This window comes from Eurypyga helias, unplaced genomic scaffold, assembly GCF_000690775.1.
Source record: "Eurypyga helias isolate BGI_N326 unplaced genomic scaffold, ASM69077v1 scaffold7423, whole genome shotgun sequence".
Classification (NCBI taxonomy): domain Eukaryota; kingdom Metazoa; phylum Chordata; class Aves; order Eurypygiformes; family Eurypygidae; genus Eurypyga; species Eurypyga helias.
Window position 1 is genome coordinate 40,729 of NW_010240559.1, and position 16,511 is coordinate 57,239.

The 16,511-nt window shown below is 41.5% G+C and overlaps 1 protein-coding gene across 1 annotated transcript in view; it reads left to right on the plus strand.

Moving 5' to 3' along the window:
* LOC104507254 (MICOS complex subunit MIC19-like) overlaps positions 1–12,801 on the plus strand; it is a gene marked incomplete at both ends in the record, with an annotated part of 51,603 nt that extends 38,802 nt beyond the window's left edge. Inside the window, one exon of the mRNA XM_010148477.1 lies at positions 12,657–12,801. Coding sequence (XP_010146779.1) covers positions 12,657–12,801 — 145 coding nt within the window. The remainder of the gene's footprint in view (positions 1–12,656) is intronic.
* Positions 12,802–16,511: the final 3,710 nt, after the last annotated feature.

Sequence of the window (16,511 nt, forward strand, 5' to 3'; positions counted from 1 at the left end):
GTTCCAATGCCTGACAGGGCTTTCCCTGAAGTCTTTTTCCCTAATATCGAACCTAAACCTCCCGTGGTGCAATTTGAGGCCATTTCCTCTTGTCCCATCCCTTGTCCCTTGGGAGAAGAGACCAACTCCCTCCTCTCTGCACTCTCAAGGGGTTGTAGGGAGCAGTAAGGTCCTCTGAGCCTCCTCTTCTCCTGGCTGAACACCCCCAGCTCTGTTCCCTTGTCTGGACACTCTCCAGCCCCTCAGTGTCTTTCTTGCAGTGAGGGGCCCAAACTCTCCCCACAGTTTGAGGTGGGGCCTCCCCAGTGCCCAGCACAGGGGGACGATCCCTGCCCTGCTCCTGCTGGCCACACTGTCCCTGATGCAGGCCAGGATGCAGTTGGCTCCTTGGCCACCTGGGCACACACCAGCTGCTGTTGACTGATACCCCCAGGTCCTTTCCTGCCAGGCAGCTTCCAGCCCCTTCGTCCCCAAGCCTGTAGTGTTGCAGGGGGTTGTTGTGGCCCAAGGGCAGGACTTAGCACTTGTTGCACAGTGGCCTCCTCGGTCCTTCAATCCTTGTTCCAAATCCCTCTGAAGGGCCTTCCTGCCCTCAAGGAAATCAACATGCTGGGAGAGGACTTTTTACAAGAGCTTGTAGTGATAGGAGAAGGGGTAATGGGTACAAATTGAAATCAGGGAGGTTTAGATTAGATATCAGGAAGAAATTCTTCACAGAGAGGGTGGTGAGGCTGGAGGTGGTGGTGAGGCTGAGGCTGGTGGTGAGGCAACTGGAACAGGTTGCCCAGAGATGTTGTGGATGCCCCATCCCTGGGAGTGTCCAAGGCCAGTCTGGATGTGGCTTTGAGCAACCTGGTCTAGTGGAAGGTGTCCCTGCCCATGGCAGGGGGGTTGGAACTAGATGATCTTTAAGGTCCCTTCCAACCCAAACCATTCTGTGATTCTATGATTCCTGCCCAGCTTGGTGTCATCTGCAAACTGACTGAGAGTGCACTCAATCCCTTTTCCCTAACACTGATGAAGACAAGAGAACTGTCCCATGTACTGAGCCTTGGGGAACAAACACCACTGGTGACCAGTCACCAAGTGGATTGAACTCCACTCACTCACCACAACGCTCTGGGCCTGGCCACCCAGACAGTTTTTTACCCAATGAAGGGTGTGCATGTCCAGGCCATGAGAAGCTGGTTTCTCCAGGAGAATTCTCTGGGAAATGGTAATTTTACCAGTCCTAACTCTCTTGTACTTAATGAGAGATTTGTTCAGTAAGTGGATACCTCAGAAAACTTTTGGGTAGAACAGAAGTTCAGAAAATATCTATTCCAATCTTAAATTTATTGGACTTTTTGGCATTCCCTTAGATGTTTTTAGTAATCTTTTGAGTTCTCCCTCTGACCCTCACCCAGCTCAGTGCCTTGTTTAAAATACAATTCTTATGAAATTTTTCCAAAAGAGCAAACTCAATTAAAGAAAAAAATCTTTATTCAGGACACGTGGGCAGTATGAGTGCGAAACCATTGAATGCGTAGTGTGGCCTTTTTACACCATGGCTTTGCGGTGCAGAAAAATGATTCTTTTGTGTGAAGACCTGCATAATCTGAAATACGGAATTTGGAAATCTTTAGACAGATTTTTAAAGAAGGTGATTGCTGCTAATCTTAGGGATCACCCCCATCACTGGTGGTTTGTAAAGTCTTATGTGAATAGAGAATAAATTTTGTAATGCGTAAATAGTGTTAGGAAATCAGTTTAGAATAACTTTCTTTTGTGTTGTCATTCTGAGACTGTTTGAAGAAAAGGACATTGCATTTCAGACAATTTGTGTATCTCAGTCCTTAATTGTGCATTGCGGAGGCAGATGAACTTTAGATAATTTATCTGACTCTGCAGTCAGGTGAGTAATCGGTTACTAGAAATTGAGGAGGAGAAATATCCATTTCACACTTCTCAGAGCTCAGTTCAGGTTAAAGTTGTTTTCCTGATGTCTCTTGCATCTTTTCAAATCCCTTGTCAGCTGCAGTGATTTTCAACCACAGCTTTCTGTGGCACATTCTGCATGCACTCATTAAATATTGAAACTCAGTACTCAGAAACATTATTCATTCATTAATATTGCATCATGGCCTAAACTGCATTGTTCAAAACATTTTTGGCTGTTACGCAAGTCTGTCAGAATGCATTAACAAACTTGCTCATGTCAGACTAAGCAAAAAACCTGAAAACAGTAAACACATCGTACTCTTATTTTGAGTCAGTGTAAGCTTTTTGAATTGAGTGGGTAGCATATAGAAACGGAAGTGTTCAGGGATGAAAGATGGTGGAAGCTGGGTAAAATTAACAATAATAAAACCCTCTCATTGTAAAAAAAGCGTACGGATTTTTTTTTTAATATATACTAAAGTATTTTACTTTTGTGTCTTCTTACATGGAGTTCGTACTTAAGGATCATTTCCAACTTTGAAGACTAATACTTCTTTCTGTAAATTTTTCTACATCTTACAGAGGAGAGGAGAGGGTGATTTTCCTGATACTGGACTTGGAAACAGGAAATATTTTGATTTTTGATTGGTTGGAGGTAATGAAAAATGACACGGTTCATGCTTTGGAGTTGAATGAGTTTATCTTGAATCAACACAGATCCATCAGGTTGTGTAGCTCGAAGACTGTAAAAAAGATATAACAACTGGCAAGTAATCGTTTTTCTGAAAAGTAACAAAAAGAAAATGCTTAATCTTTGATAGTGTCATAAATTTTCAGTATCCTTAATAAGGGCTGAAAATGATACATTGCTATATTTGCTTTTAATATGGTATTGTTTAACAATTTTAGATTTCCTACGGATTCTGGATTAATTTAGAATAAAATGTGTAGTGGCCATCAAGCACAAAACTAATTTTTTTTAAACATTTCTCAGTGTGTTGCTATTGTGTGTGAATTAAAAGGTGCTTTTTCCTTAATGATAAATTTCAGTATCTGCAGGTGTTTTTCAAGAATGACAGAAAAGGATACTTTGAAGTAAACAATAGAGTGAATTAATCTGGATTGAGAATTAAATTATTCATCTTCTTAGTGTGGCTAACATGTTTCACGCTGTGCAGGATTACAGTGCCATGTCATAAATTCACACTGTAAAGTGAATAATTTTTTTCTCCTGAACTAATTTAAGAAATGGATCTGAAGAGCATAGAAATCTTTTCACCAAAGTGCAGTGAAGGTTTATCTTTTTGTTTTAATATTTTTGTGTTTTTGAAGAGATGCAGAGAACAGATGACCTGTCCCATCAGAGATGCTTTATTTTTCATTTCTTATATTTCTAATTCTACTGGTCAGGAATTGGAGAGAGGAGCTAGCTGTGAGTTTTGACTTACTTTGCTGAACCCTATACGTTAGTTGCCAGTTTATAATTTTACATCATTACGTAATTGATGAATTGTTTTTGTTGTAATTATTTTAAGTAGTATTTTTATGTTGTTATCATTTAATACTTTTTTCATTTGAATAGAATCCATGGGCCCTGATGGGAGGCACCCACAGGTGGTGAGGGAACTGGCAGATGTTACTGCAAAGCCGCTACCCGTCGTATTTGAAAGGTTGAAGGGAAGGGGAGAGGTGCCTGAGGAGTTGAGGAAAGTTCATGTCACACTAGTCTTCAAAAAGGGCAAGAAGGAAGACCTGGGAAACTAAAGGCCAGTCAGCCTCACCTCCATCCCTGGAAAGGAGTGTGTGTCCATACAGCCATACCTGGACAGGCTGGAGAGTTGGGCTGAGAGGAACCTGATGAAGTTCAACAGGGAAGTCTAGGATCCTGCACCTAGGGAGGAACAACCCCATGTGTCAGTACAGGTTGGGGGTTGACCTGCTGGAAACCAGCTCTGCAGAGAGGGACCTGGGAGTTCTGGAGGACAGTCAGTTGACCATGAGCCAGCAGTGTGCCCCGTGGCCAAGAAGGCCGATGGTATCCATGTAGGCATTAAAAAGGGTGTGGCCAGCAACTTGAGGGATTTCATCCTCCCCCTTTACTCTGTCTTAGTGAGGCCAGAGTACTGGAGTACTGTGTCCAGTTCTGGGCTTTCAAGTTCCAGAAAGACAGGTAACTATTGGAGAGAGTCCAGAAGAGGGTGTGGAGATGATCAAGGCCCTGGAGCACGTCTCTTATGAGGAAGGACTAAGAGCTAGGTCTGTTTAGCCTGGAGAAGAGAAGACTGAGAGGGGGCTCTTATCAGTGCTTATCCATTTCTTAAGGGCAGGTGTCAAGAGGATGGGGCTAGACTCTTCAGTGGTGCCCAGTGACAATACAAGGGGTAATGGGGACTAAGTGGTATGCAGGAAATTCCATCTCAACATGAGGAAAAACTTTGAGGCTACCAGAGCACTGGAATGGGCTGTCCAGACAAGTTGTGGAGTCTCCTCTGGAGATACTCAAAACCCACCTGCGTTCCTGTCCAACCTGCTCAGGGTGAACCTGCTTTGGATCAGCTGGTCTCTGAAGGTCCCTTCATAGAATCATTTGGGTTGGAAGGGCCCTTAAGGATCATCCAGTTCCACCCCCTGCCATGGGTAGGGACACCTTCCACTAGACCAGGTTGCTTCAAGCCTCATCCAGCCTGGCCTTGGACACTTCCAGGGATGGGGCATCCACAGCTTCTCTGGACAACCTGTCCCAGTGCCTCTCCACCCTCTCTGTGAAGAATTTCTTCCTGATATCTAATCTAAACCTCCCCTCTTTCAATTTAAAACCCTTACCTTTTGTCCTGTCACTACAGGCCCCTTCTACAAGTCCCCCCCAGCTTCCTTGTAGCCCCTTCAGGTACTGGAAAGCTGCAATAAGGTCTCCCTGGAGCCTCCCCTTCTCCAGGCCCTTCTCCCTCTACTTCCAATCCCACCATTCTCCATAGCTGCAGAGAAAGAGTTTTTCCTCCCAGAGATGTGGGGTGTTTCAGGCTATCTTAGATAATGCTCTAGAATATTTGGTGTATTCACTCATAGGTTCTTTTTGACTTCGCTAGTTCAAAAACTGTATAATAATAAGTGCCACCTAGAATCTCACATTTACTGCTTTTATAGAAAAAAAGAACATGCAGAAGCAAGAAGGTTGTTCTGCTGAAATTGGGTATTTCCCCTTTGGCTTTGGTCTGAAGATGTACTTCAGAAGATGGTTGGGACAGATGTTTTCATCACATGTATGTTGCTTTGATTTTGTCTCTGTTCTTCCTGCCCACCCCTCAAAAAATGTAGATGTAAGAACAAATTGGCTTATATATGAGAGGGAATATTTTAGAATTCTTTTCCTCTCTGCTGGTGCAAGATTGCTCCCTGAGAATAATGTGGTAGGTTTTGTGTTCCGTTTTAACAGAATGTGATTTAGGTGGAGTGTACTGCAAACATTATTTTGATTGAAGTGACTTCAGAAATAAAACGGTCCAAAATTTGTCTTATAGAGGAACATAAATATGATAATATGATAACAAAAATATCCAAATTCTTATTATGCCTCTGTTTGTTCTGAGATCCATAAATCTTTCGTGATTGGTGTATCAGGATTTGCCTAGCCTCTTGCTGTTTCCTCCAAGATTTTTTTTTTCACTTGGTGACAGCATCGTTCAATCACACTTCTTGTTGTTTTTGTGGAAGAAAAATCCAAACTTAATATATTGAGGTCCGCTTTTTATGTTCAGTAGTTTCACTGCATGTGATAGTGTTCTGCTTCGAGTGACTTCAAGGGATTGCTGTCCCCAGTGAGATGGGAATTGAATCTAGGAATTTTCTTGACAGGCACATGGAGTCAAGTTTTTCGTTCAAGCAGGTAAACTTCATCACTGTCAAAGTATTAATTTACAATGGAAGTTTCTTCTTTTTCCTTCTCTAGCTAAGCTCTTAAGGCCAGTCTTAGGTACTAAGAGCCCTCGGCAGAGCGTTTTTATTCTGTTTTGAGATAAGCAGGATGTTTGCAATGCTGTGAAGGCTATTGGTACAAAGGTGTGTGTTTTTAGCCAGTGCAACTTCTTATCATCTGACAAAAGCTTGTTTTCCCTCCATATTTTAATGACCAAATACTGTCTATATGTATAATATTTATATTCAGGAGATGGCCCGGTTTTCTACTTGGAAAGCATGCTTTTATTAAAACATATATAACATGAATCTCTGCGTCCTAGCACAAAAACCCTCAGAAAGTTTTCTAGGTATTCATGGATGTGTTTGTTTTAATATTCACAAGTTTGGGTTGTACTGAAGGCAGATCTCCAGGGCAAGGATGGGAGCTGATATGAGCTTGTTTTGAAGCATTGTAGTTCGAAGCGTGTCCAGTAGGTTAATTATGTCAGTCATTGACTGCAAGGAGGCACTCTTGCTTCCAAGATAAAACTAGGTTCAAGTACCACTGAACAAGGTAAAAATTGAACTTTTTCTGTTCAGAGAAAGATTTCAGGAAGGTATGCACACTGCCTTCAGTCTGTAAACTTTGTATTCTCATAAATAGCAAAATTAGAGTATTGTTCGTTCTTTTTGCTATTGCTTTACTCAAATTGAGTACTTAATTATTTGTAGTTATCTATCAGCAGGTAGATCTACAGATAGATAGGGAAGTCTGTCTGTTTAGATACAAATAGCAGAGTATAGTGGTAAAATCAGCAGCACAAGGAAGACTAGGGAAACTGTGGACCCACTGCTGAATGGAGCAGGGCCCCTGGGGTGAGACAGAGGAAATTGAGAATGTGGCGGTACACTAATGCCTCCTTCGCTGCCTCTGCCTTTACTGACAAGGCCAGCTTTCAGGAATTGCAGGACCCTGAGGCCAGAGGGTTGGTCTGGAGCACAGAAGACATAACCCATAGTGAAGGAGGATCAGGTGAGGAACGCTTAAACAAATGGGACATAGAGAAGTTCCTTGGGGATTGATGTGTTGCACCCATGAGTCCTGAGGGAGCTGGCTCATGTCATTGTGAGGCCACTCTTGATTGTCTTGGAAAGGTCATGGTGATTAGAAGAGGTTCCTGAAGATGGTAAGAAAACATATGTCTTTCACATCTAAAAGAAGGGTAAGCAGGGATCTGGCAATTAGGAAAGAAGCAATGGACGCCAACGGAAACATGTGAAGCTCCACCTGAACACATACAAAATCACTGCAAAGGTGGTCAAACACTGGATCAGGCTGGTTGTGAAGTCCCCATCTGTGGAGATAGTAAAAACCCAACTGGGCATGGTTGGGCAACCTGCTGACATTGCTTGAGCAGAGAGTTTGAACCAGATGATCACACGAGGTACCTTCCAGCCTAAAGATGTGCATGGGTCTGTGAGTGCTGTGGACTATGCTTTCTCCTTAATGAAGTAAGAAGTGATCATCAGGTATTTAAAGGGTGGGTGAAAGAAGTCATGATGTAGAATTCAAGAGTGCCAGAAGCTTAGGGGTAATAAAAAAGTTAGGTGACTTGATCATTGGGTGTTTCTTTACTGAGTTGCCGAAAGGTCAAGACACATGCAAGAACAGATTTTCTTCATAGCCTCAACTCAAAGTCCTACAGAACAGTGCTGTAGAATGGCAGGAGTTGTTGCAGTTGTGTATGATGGTATGCTATAAAACGGCTGAGGGCATGAAATACTGTGAAGTGTTAATTCCAACTTTAGTAGTAGAGGTTCTTGTTCATGTTTTACGTGTATCTTCCAATAGCGCTATGGGAAAGTGATAGCACTGCATACTTTATTTCATTAAATCAGCTGCTGTAACTAAATAGGTGTACACTTATAGAAACGGTATTTCATAATTATTTAGTAGTATTTTATTCAAACTATCAGCTCTGTAGAAAAAATGTGTAGCCAGCATCCTTCGCTGCTGCTTCAGCACCTTTTTTTCAAGCACCTCTTTTCTTTCTGTATAAATGATCAGTGTATCGCTTAATATCTCTTGTCTGTTAACTGGAGCTTTGTGCTCCAACACAAAACGTGGGGACCATTATAGTGAGCCTTTGTATGTGTTGTAATTAAAAATGTCAATTTAAGTGGTCTATTTATGTGGAATTCTTGGAGTAGTGGACTGTACTGACAAGTTGTGCTATTTAAATACTTATAAATTGCAGTTGTGCATCCATCTATATATATTTTTTTTTTCTCTTGGCTAGATAATAATATAATTTATTACTGTAGATTTAGCTGATGTTTGCCTTTATTCAGCAGCAGTACGTGCTGAATGCCGGTAAAATGAATTTGTAATGTCAAAGAAGAAAACTACTGTAAGTTGATGCAAGCAAATGTTTGAGATCAGCACGTATCTGCCTGGTGTTTGTTTCATTAAGCTCCTACAAGCCACCCAATTATGCAACTCAAATAAATGAAAATTACTTCAAAATCCTAGCCCTTTTGTTAAAACTCTGGTGAATTTAAATCAGTTGAGATGGGTATTGAGCAGTTGTTTTGTGAATAAAAGTTGCCTTAACTGAAGAAGTCTAGTGAGTGCTTCAGTAAGTTAACTACTGCTTTGTTCTGTAGGTATGATGGGATACATTCCTCATCACAGAAATGAGAATTTGTGTAGATAGGAAAGACTGAAGTTTTGCTTTAAGGTGCTGCTGTAAGCAACGCAGTCATGGATGTTTCTGAAGAACATTAAACAAATACCATTTTGGCCTAAACTGTATGAAATTTGATCATGGAATAGTGTAAATTTCTTTTATGATAGAATGCCAGGCAAGGAGGAAAAAAACCCCAAGCAGTTAAATGTTTGCTGTCCAGCTTTGACTGCGGTGACTTGAGTGTCTTCATCTGGCAGTTTACTAAAACTACTCTTCTAAACGCATTGGCAGTGCTGGATACACAGACGTTGCCAAACCTTTGAGTGTATAGACGCAGCAAGGTGGGGATCTGCTTTCACTAGGGGCTGACTGCAAGTCAAGGAGCAAGCTTTTTCTTCTGGAGACGAGCGCAGAAATTGCAGAATTGCATTGGGATGTCAGCAGGTATGCCTTGACCGTAGGAGGCGTCTACTTAAGCCAGCTGAAATGAAGAGCTGATAGACACTTCCTGTAGAGGATAGGAGGAGGAATGTAGAGGAGGGCTGGAAATTGAAAGACACAGAATTGTAAAGACAAATCAGTGAGAACTCTCTAGAACTCTCTGAGCCTGACAAGAAGAAAAGATATGCAGGAAAGACCTCCACATGTTGCTGGTTGAATAGCTGTCTTCAAAAAGGATTGCAGTTGATCAAAAGGTCCACAAGACGGAACCAAAGAAAGCCAAGAGGCCAATATGAGAATTCCTAAAAGTTAGGTTGAAGTTTTCATTTTCTTTATTTTGGTGTGGTTTAAAGTATAAAGATGGTCTGGATTGTTTGGGGTTTTTTTCACTTAACCAAAAAAGGATGCTTCTGGGGGAGTAGAAGGCAATGTACAATTGCACATTGCTGTGTCATCTTGAGGTTCTCATCAACCAGCACCCCCAAGTCCTCCTCAGGGCTGCTCTCTATCCATTCTCCACCCAGCCTGTCCTTGTGCTGGGATTGCCCTGACCCAGGTGCAGGACCTTGCACTTGGCCTTGTTGAACTCCATGAGGTTGGCACGGTTCTACCTCTCCAGCCTGTCCATGTCCCTCTGGATGCCATCCCTTCCCTCCAGCGTGTAACCGCACCACACAGCTTGGTGTCATTGTCAAACTTGCTGAGGGTACAGTCGATCCCATCATCCATGTCACTGACAAAGATGTTAAACAGCACCAGTCCCAGTACCGATTCCTGAGGAATGCTGCTCCTCACTGGTCTCCTGCTGGACATCGAGCCATTGAACACAACTCTTCTGAGTGTGACCATGCAGCGAGTTCCTTATCTACCGAGTGGTTGACCCATCAAATCCATAGTCGATCAATTTGTGCAAAGCGTTACTGCTTAACAACCGTTAACTACTGGATGACCTGGTGAATTCTTAGTTTTGTCTTTGGATATATTTACTGACTTTTGCACCATGATAAGTGCATTTTTAAGGCATCAAGAAGTCACGCTTTATGGGAAAAGGGCAATCAGTAACTAAGAAAACTGCATTTGTTATGAACAAACTAGATAAGATCTTTCACATCATCGTTATCGGTATCAATGAGCTAGCTAGTATTAAATACTGGTTTTAATTTTCAGATATTGGGAGAGAACACATCACTTAGCTGTTTTGTAATCTCATTTTGCATGTGGAGTGGGGAAAAGGAGGTGGGTGGATAGTAATTTTTTAAAAGCATTGTTTCCAAAGGTGGGAGCTGGAAGTGAGAGTCTCTCCCTGCTCTCCCCATCAGTTACCCCATTGCGATGGAAGTTCCACTGCAGATTGGTCTGGCACCGACAGTGAGATGCGATTGCCAGCAAAGGCTGCCACAGAATCCTTTTTCTGGGATTTTTATCACATGGTGTGCTTGGAAACTATTATCAGATCAGGCATGGGGTTATATAACTTTGGTGGTAATTTTCTGGGTGCCAGTTTTGGGTGTCCTATTCCTATCCTTGCCTCTCTTGCTGTGTTAGGATATAGCTGTCATGGCCAAGAAGATAATTAGAACTGGAATTGCTACAAGGTAGTATCAAGATGCACTGAGTAATTTAAAATGGGCTGGTTAAAGCTGAAATAGCAAGTCTTACCCTGAGTTCTCTGCTTGTGGGAAACCAGCATTGTATCGCCATCGCTTCTGTTGCTGGTGTGGCCGTACCCACAGCTGTGTCATTGTCTGCTAATTCTGTGGGTTGCCAGAGCTTCTCATGAAAAGCCTTTTCAACCGCTCCGCAGTAGGGTGGGGAGTCAGATGAGTTGTGTATGTAGACAAAGTTCTGGGTCATCATCTTGCAGCAAGTTGGCAGCAAAGGACACACAGAGTTTTGGCAAAAGTAGAAAAGAACATCCCATCCCTCTGTAGTGTACTTAGCAGGGAGGCTGAAGGTGACAGCAGTCAGGTGAAGCCATCAAAGGGTTTATCTTGACGTTAGGAGCCTGTTATTTTTAAGTGTTAGGAAAACTGACTTTCTTCTTTACAAAAGAGAGGTTGAGAGGAGACCTCGTGGAGGTTCAGATTCCAGGGGCAAGAAGGAGAAGGCTTGAGAAGGCCGAGCTTGTGTCAAATATGGGAATAATTTGCCAAGAATTAGATGTAAACATCTGAGTATTTTCTTAATTTTAGAGAGTTTTTAATGTGGAAACTTTCGGCCATCTTTTTCGGATATTATCTGATTTCATGTACTTTAATTGCTCTGGTGTGTACACTGTGCATAAAGAAGAGACATTTTAAGGGGAAAATCACTTGTGGGAAGTGAAATCCAGAAGGGATGAGGAAGGAGCTTGCTTCAGTCTCTGGAAATGCTAAATGTGTTCTTTGCTGTCTCTCACTAGAAAAAAAGCTTCTGAGACTTCTATTTTGACACTTTTTTTTCTTTTTTAGACAAAACATGATTTTTCCAATCGAAAAGACAACCAGCGTGTTTTGACTGAACCATTGATTGTGTGAAGGATTTGTTATATCAATGCTGCTGCAATAATTTGGGGGACCTTGGGAAATCACTTAATGGAATTTGGTCCATGTCTGCATAATCTGGCTTTTTTTTGCTAGAGTAATTTAAGATGCTGCTTAATAAACTTTTTATAAAGATTCCCAGTTGGTTGCTGTGTTTCAGGGGGTTATGTCTGAGCTCACAAGTAATACGTCTTGTAATTGTCTTTTTTCCTCCCCACCTCACTTAAATATTTTCCCCAGGGAAGAATCTAATGTACTGTAATGCTAGTACCTTTTACAAAGTGACCCTACTCATTATGATTTGTTCTCTGAAGCTCCCTTGACAATGGATAAATGCATTGAGAATACTTAAGCTTCCTCTACATCACTCTTTCAAAAATCTATTTGAAAACTGGTGTTTGATACTGCCGTTACTATTCTGAGTTCTGTAATGCTGACTTGGTGTTCAGTGTCATAACATACATGAAGCAGATAAGTTTTATTAGCTAAGCAATTTATATCGATGTATTTTCATGAAAATTGGATATGGTGTGCTTGTACCGAGTTCAGTAGTGAAGATTTCAAATATATTTATCGTTTGTGACGTAAAAATATTGAGAATTTTCTGGGGCTGGAGTTACCTGTATTAACTCTGCAACAAATTCGATAGCTATTTTCGTCTCATCCTCTCAAGTGGCCGGGAAGGATTATTATGGTTGTTTGGTCTTTTTGCAGCTTGGTAAATGGATCCAGTATTTAGGTTTATGGTATGTCCAGAGATAGGAAAGCATTATCTCATTGCAGAAAAGAATGGAGCTTTTAGCTGGAAATAGGGTGCCCACCAGGTGGTGGGGAGAAGGATCTTCCTGGAAAAAAAGGGATCCTTAAAAACAGAACACAACCAACCAACCAACCGAGCTTTGTGCATATTCTTGTTACTTAAAGATATGTTTTCATAAAGCTCTTGAATTCGTTGTATTTTTTAGAATTTAATGAATAGTGATACTAAGGCTCACGGCTTTTGTGTATTCTGTTTTTGACACTTAAATCTGAAATAAACTTCTGGATCTTTCAGTGGATATTCATGTTTAGGTGTCTCAGGAAGCTGATAATAATATATTACAGTGACTGCTTTTAAAGCAACTGTGCCTGTGTCCTTTTAAACTATGTTTGGATACCTTCAATCTAAATTTCCTTCTACCTTCTGTAGATTGAAACAAGAACAAATGTATGTACGCGATGAGTTTGGCAAACTTCTGGAACGAGAAAGGATTTCCTCAAACGAACATTTGACTCGAGCCATTCTTCGAGAGAGAGCTGCCACAGAGGAGGAGCGTCAGAAGGCACAGCGATTTGTAAGTTCAGAAACTTTTGTAGAGGTCTCAGGATTTTCTAACAACTGTGTCTTCAGACTTGTTTCAAACGTGGTAGAAGAGGGAAATAGTTCTCTTTTTTTTTTTTTTTTAATTACTGGTTAATATTATGTCATTTTAGTCAAGTAACTGTCCGAAAAACAGCTGATTAGAAAGAGCCTAACCTTTCTGAAGGTTGCAAATATGATGTCTTCTTGTGCATGGATGTTACTGTCTTTTTTTCAGAGGGTGGAAGAATATTATGGTAGTCTAGGTCCATTTACTAAATTTGGTTATTCTTTGTTAAGAAGTTATAAATTAATTCTAGAAATTAATTACTTCATATTTCTAGGTAGGCCATAATATTTCTGGGCTAGAAATCTGGCTAGTGATAAGAATTTTTAAAAATCTCATATTTGAAGTCTCTTACTTGCTAGAAAACAAGAACAAAAAGCCTACCTTTTGATGATTGTCTCAAACCTTGGAACCAGTTCAGTGAAAAGTTCTGCATGAAAGAATCGTATTTCATTAGAGCCCATGTATAAAAACTTCTTGACAAGGAAGTTGTAAAATATGGCTGCCTGTTTTCCTCTGAAAACTGACACTATATATTTCAGTCCATTTCAAAAGTCTGGCAGATTTATAACTTATAATGTATCTAGCAGTTGCTTGCTACATTGTGTCTGTATTGACTTTTCCTTGTAACAATAATCAATATTCTCTGCAGTATGAATATGCCCTTTTTTTTTCTTAATTACTTGAGTATAAAGAGTAAATAAATTGATATTTTCAAGAAGAAAAATTAAATTACTGGTGTGAGCATCTCTGGTAAAATAAATGGGATTACTTAGGTCAGCATGTATATGAATATTGTTTTGGCCCTCTATATTTGAAATAAAATCAAAACTTTATTGGTTGGTAATGTAGTAAACCAATCACTTCCATAACCAACAGCTTTATGTATGCGGTGTAAGTAAAATCTATTGCCCATGTTATTTTTCCAAATTGCAATTTAAAACAAACAAATTTCACCTACATGCCCCTGAATATATATATGATTGTTGAGTATCTTTACCCGTGACCTGGACGAGGGGTTCGAGGGCAGCCTCAGTCAGTTTGAGATGACACCAAGTTGGGTGGGAGTGTTGTTTTCCCCGAAGGCAGGACGGCTCTTCAGAGGGATCTGGACAGGCTGGATCCCTTGGCCAAGGCCACTGTGTGAGGGGCAACAAGGCCAAGTGTTGGGTCCTGCCCTTGGGCCACAACAACCTCCGGCAGCGCTTCAGGTGTGGGGACGAGGGGCTGGAAAGCTGCCTGATGGAAAGGAACTGGGGGTGTTGATCAACAGCGGGTGAATATGAGCCAGCATGTGCCCAGGTGGCCAAGAAGCCAACAGCATCCTGGCCGGCATCAGAGACAGTGTGGCCAGCAGGAGCAGGGCAGGGATCGGACCCCTGTGCTGGGCACTGGTGAGGCTGCACCTCAAATCCTGGGGTCAGTTTGGGCCCCTCCCTCCAAGAAAGACCCTGAGGGGCTGGAGCATGTCCGGAGAAGGGAACGGAGCTGGGGAAGGGTCTGGAGCACAGTTCCTGTGAGGAGCGGCTGAGGGAGCTGGGGGAGTTCAGCCTGGAGAAGAGGAGGCTCAGGGGAGACGTTATCGCTCCCCACAACCCCCTGAAAGGAGGGTACAGAGGGAGTGGGTCGGTCTCTTCTCCCAAGGGACAGGTGATGGGACAAGAAGAAACGTCCTCAAGTTATGCCAGAGGAGATTTAGATGGGATATTAGGGAAAAAGTCTTCATGGAAAGAGCTGTCAGCCATTGGAATGGGCTGCCCAGGGAGGTGTTGCAGTCACCGTCCTGAGAGGGATTTCAAGTATGTTAAGATAAGACACTTGGGGACATGGCTTAGCACTGTTGAGTTCAAGGTTGGACTTGATCTTAAAGGTCTTTTCCAACCTAGAAGAGTCTATGATTCCATGATTAGTATCTTTTGCACATGTTTTCCCTAAGCTTTTCCCTTCTATGGTGATGTTATTCTTGAAGAATAATTACAGTATGGTAAAGAAATGTTTAATATTTTGTCATTTTAAAACATGGGAACAAAGGAAAATGGACAAGAATTAAGACCACAGCACAGCCTTAGTCTTATGCCTTACACCCTTGGATTCTTAATTTTGTGCAGGATAGACAAGGGTTTTATGGCCTCAACCTAATGAGGAGCTGAAGATTTATAGTGTGGAATGCTATCTGCATAATGACCAGGGGGTTTGCATCTTTCACTTACTACTGTAGTTAGCACTGTGCTTTTGAGAAGCGCATGATGCATTTCTCATCAGCCAAATGCTTGAGAGTTTTCTTATTATGGATATGAAACTGGTTTATTTAGCCATTACGCCAATTTTATTGTTAATTTTACTTACTCTAGAATATTTAGGCTAGCACTGCCTACGTGAAACAGTCGGGAATTGCTGTTAAGTCATTTTGAACGTTAGGAGCCTGGGGAGTGGTGTTGCAAGGTGTCTGCACGTTGAGCTGAAAGAACAACATACAAATGGTACAAATGAATTGTATCCAACCTGAATTATTAAAATCTCTAACACTGGGGATATATCTGTGTGTACCATTTGTCAGGTAGATCAGTAATTCCATGATCTAGTAAACCGCTGTGGTAGGTTTATATTTTATGTGGTCTGGATTTGATCTGGTCTGTCAGATTCTTTTTGCAGAAAAAGGAGTGTTTCTGAAATGTCAGTAGCATTATCTACTAAATTAATTCCTTTGCTGCTGCTAAACTGTTTAAGTAGTGCACAGGAAAAGAAATCATGGTTAGAAAGGAATTGTATTTTTTTTAAATAAAAGCTGCTAATTCAGTTTTAATAAATAGACATAAAATTGTTAGACTGAATTAGTATATTCCATTCTTAAACAATGCTTCTGCTTATATATCAGGGAATTAACATTCATGTGTTAACAATCCAAAAGTTATCATTAACTCTTTAGACAAACAAAGAAATCGATAAAATAAAGCTCAAAGGAACGGCCAAAGGAGCAAAGAGCTTTGCAGATGCCATGAACTACAGATGTAGGTCATTTGTCTCTAAGCAGAAGTGTTCCACTTCTCCATAAAAGAAACCTAAAAGAAGTCAGGAGCTTGGACAGGAAGGTAAGGCAGAGGAGGAGGGCGTCCTTAAAACAAATCTGAAGTAATTTTCAAGTGAGCAGAATGAGGAGGATTATGATTTCAAAGAACCATTAACAAGTACAAAAGCTGACACGTACAGGTGCATGTACACCCCCTCACACGTACACCTGCTCACCGTGGAACAGGGATCCTACCGAGGGCTGCAGACCCAGGACAGACTGGGGGGCACGAGCAGCACGCACAAGTGATGACGCCGTAGCAGCAAAACACCCTGAATTAATTCTTTTCACATGGAGGAACCTTTGACAGTTACTATGCCAAAACATTTCTTTGCAGAGATCTCCTCAACCATGGTAGAGATCCAAATCTTCAGTGGAAAACGCTAAGGGAAATGGACAGTTTTACCAATAACAGCTCTTCAGGCCCGAGTGCTATTCATAAAAGCTCCGAGAGAAACTCGGCAATGATAGATGAGCTAATGATAGCTGAACTGCTTATGTGCTGTGTAAGCTGTGAGGGAAGGCTCCCTCAGTACAAGTGGACCGGAAAATGCCTGTGTCGTGGTTTAAC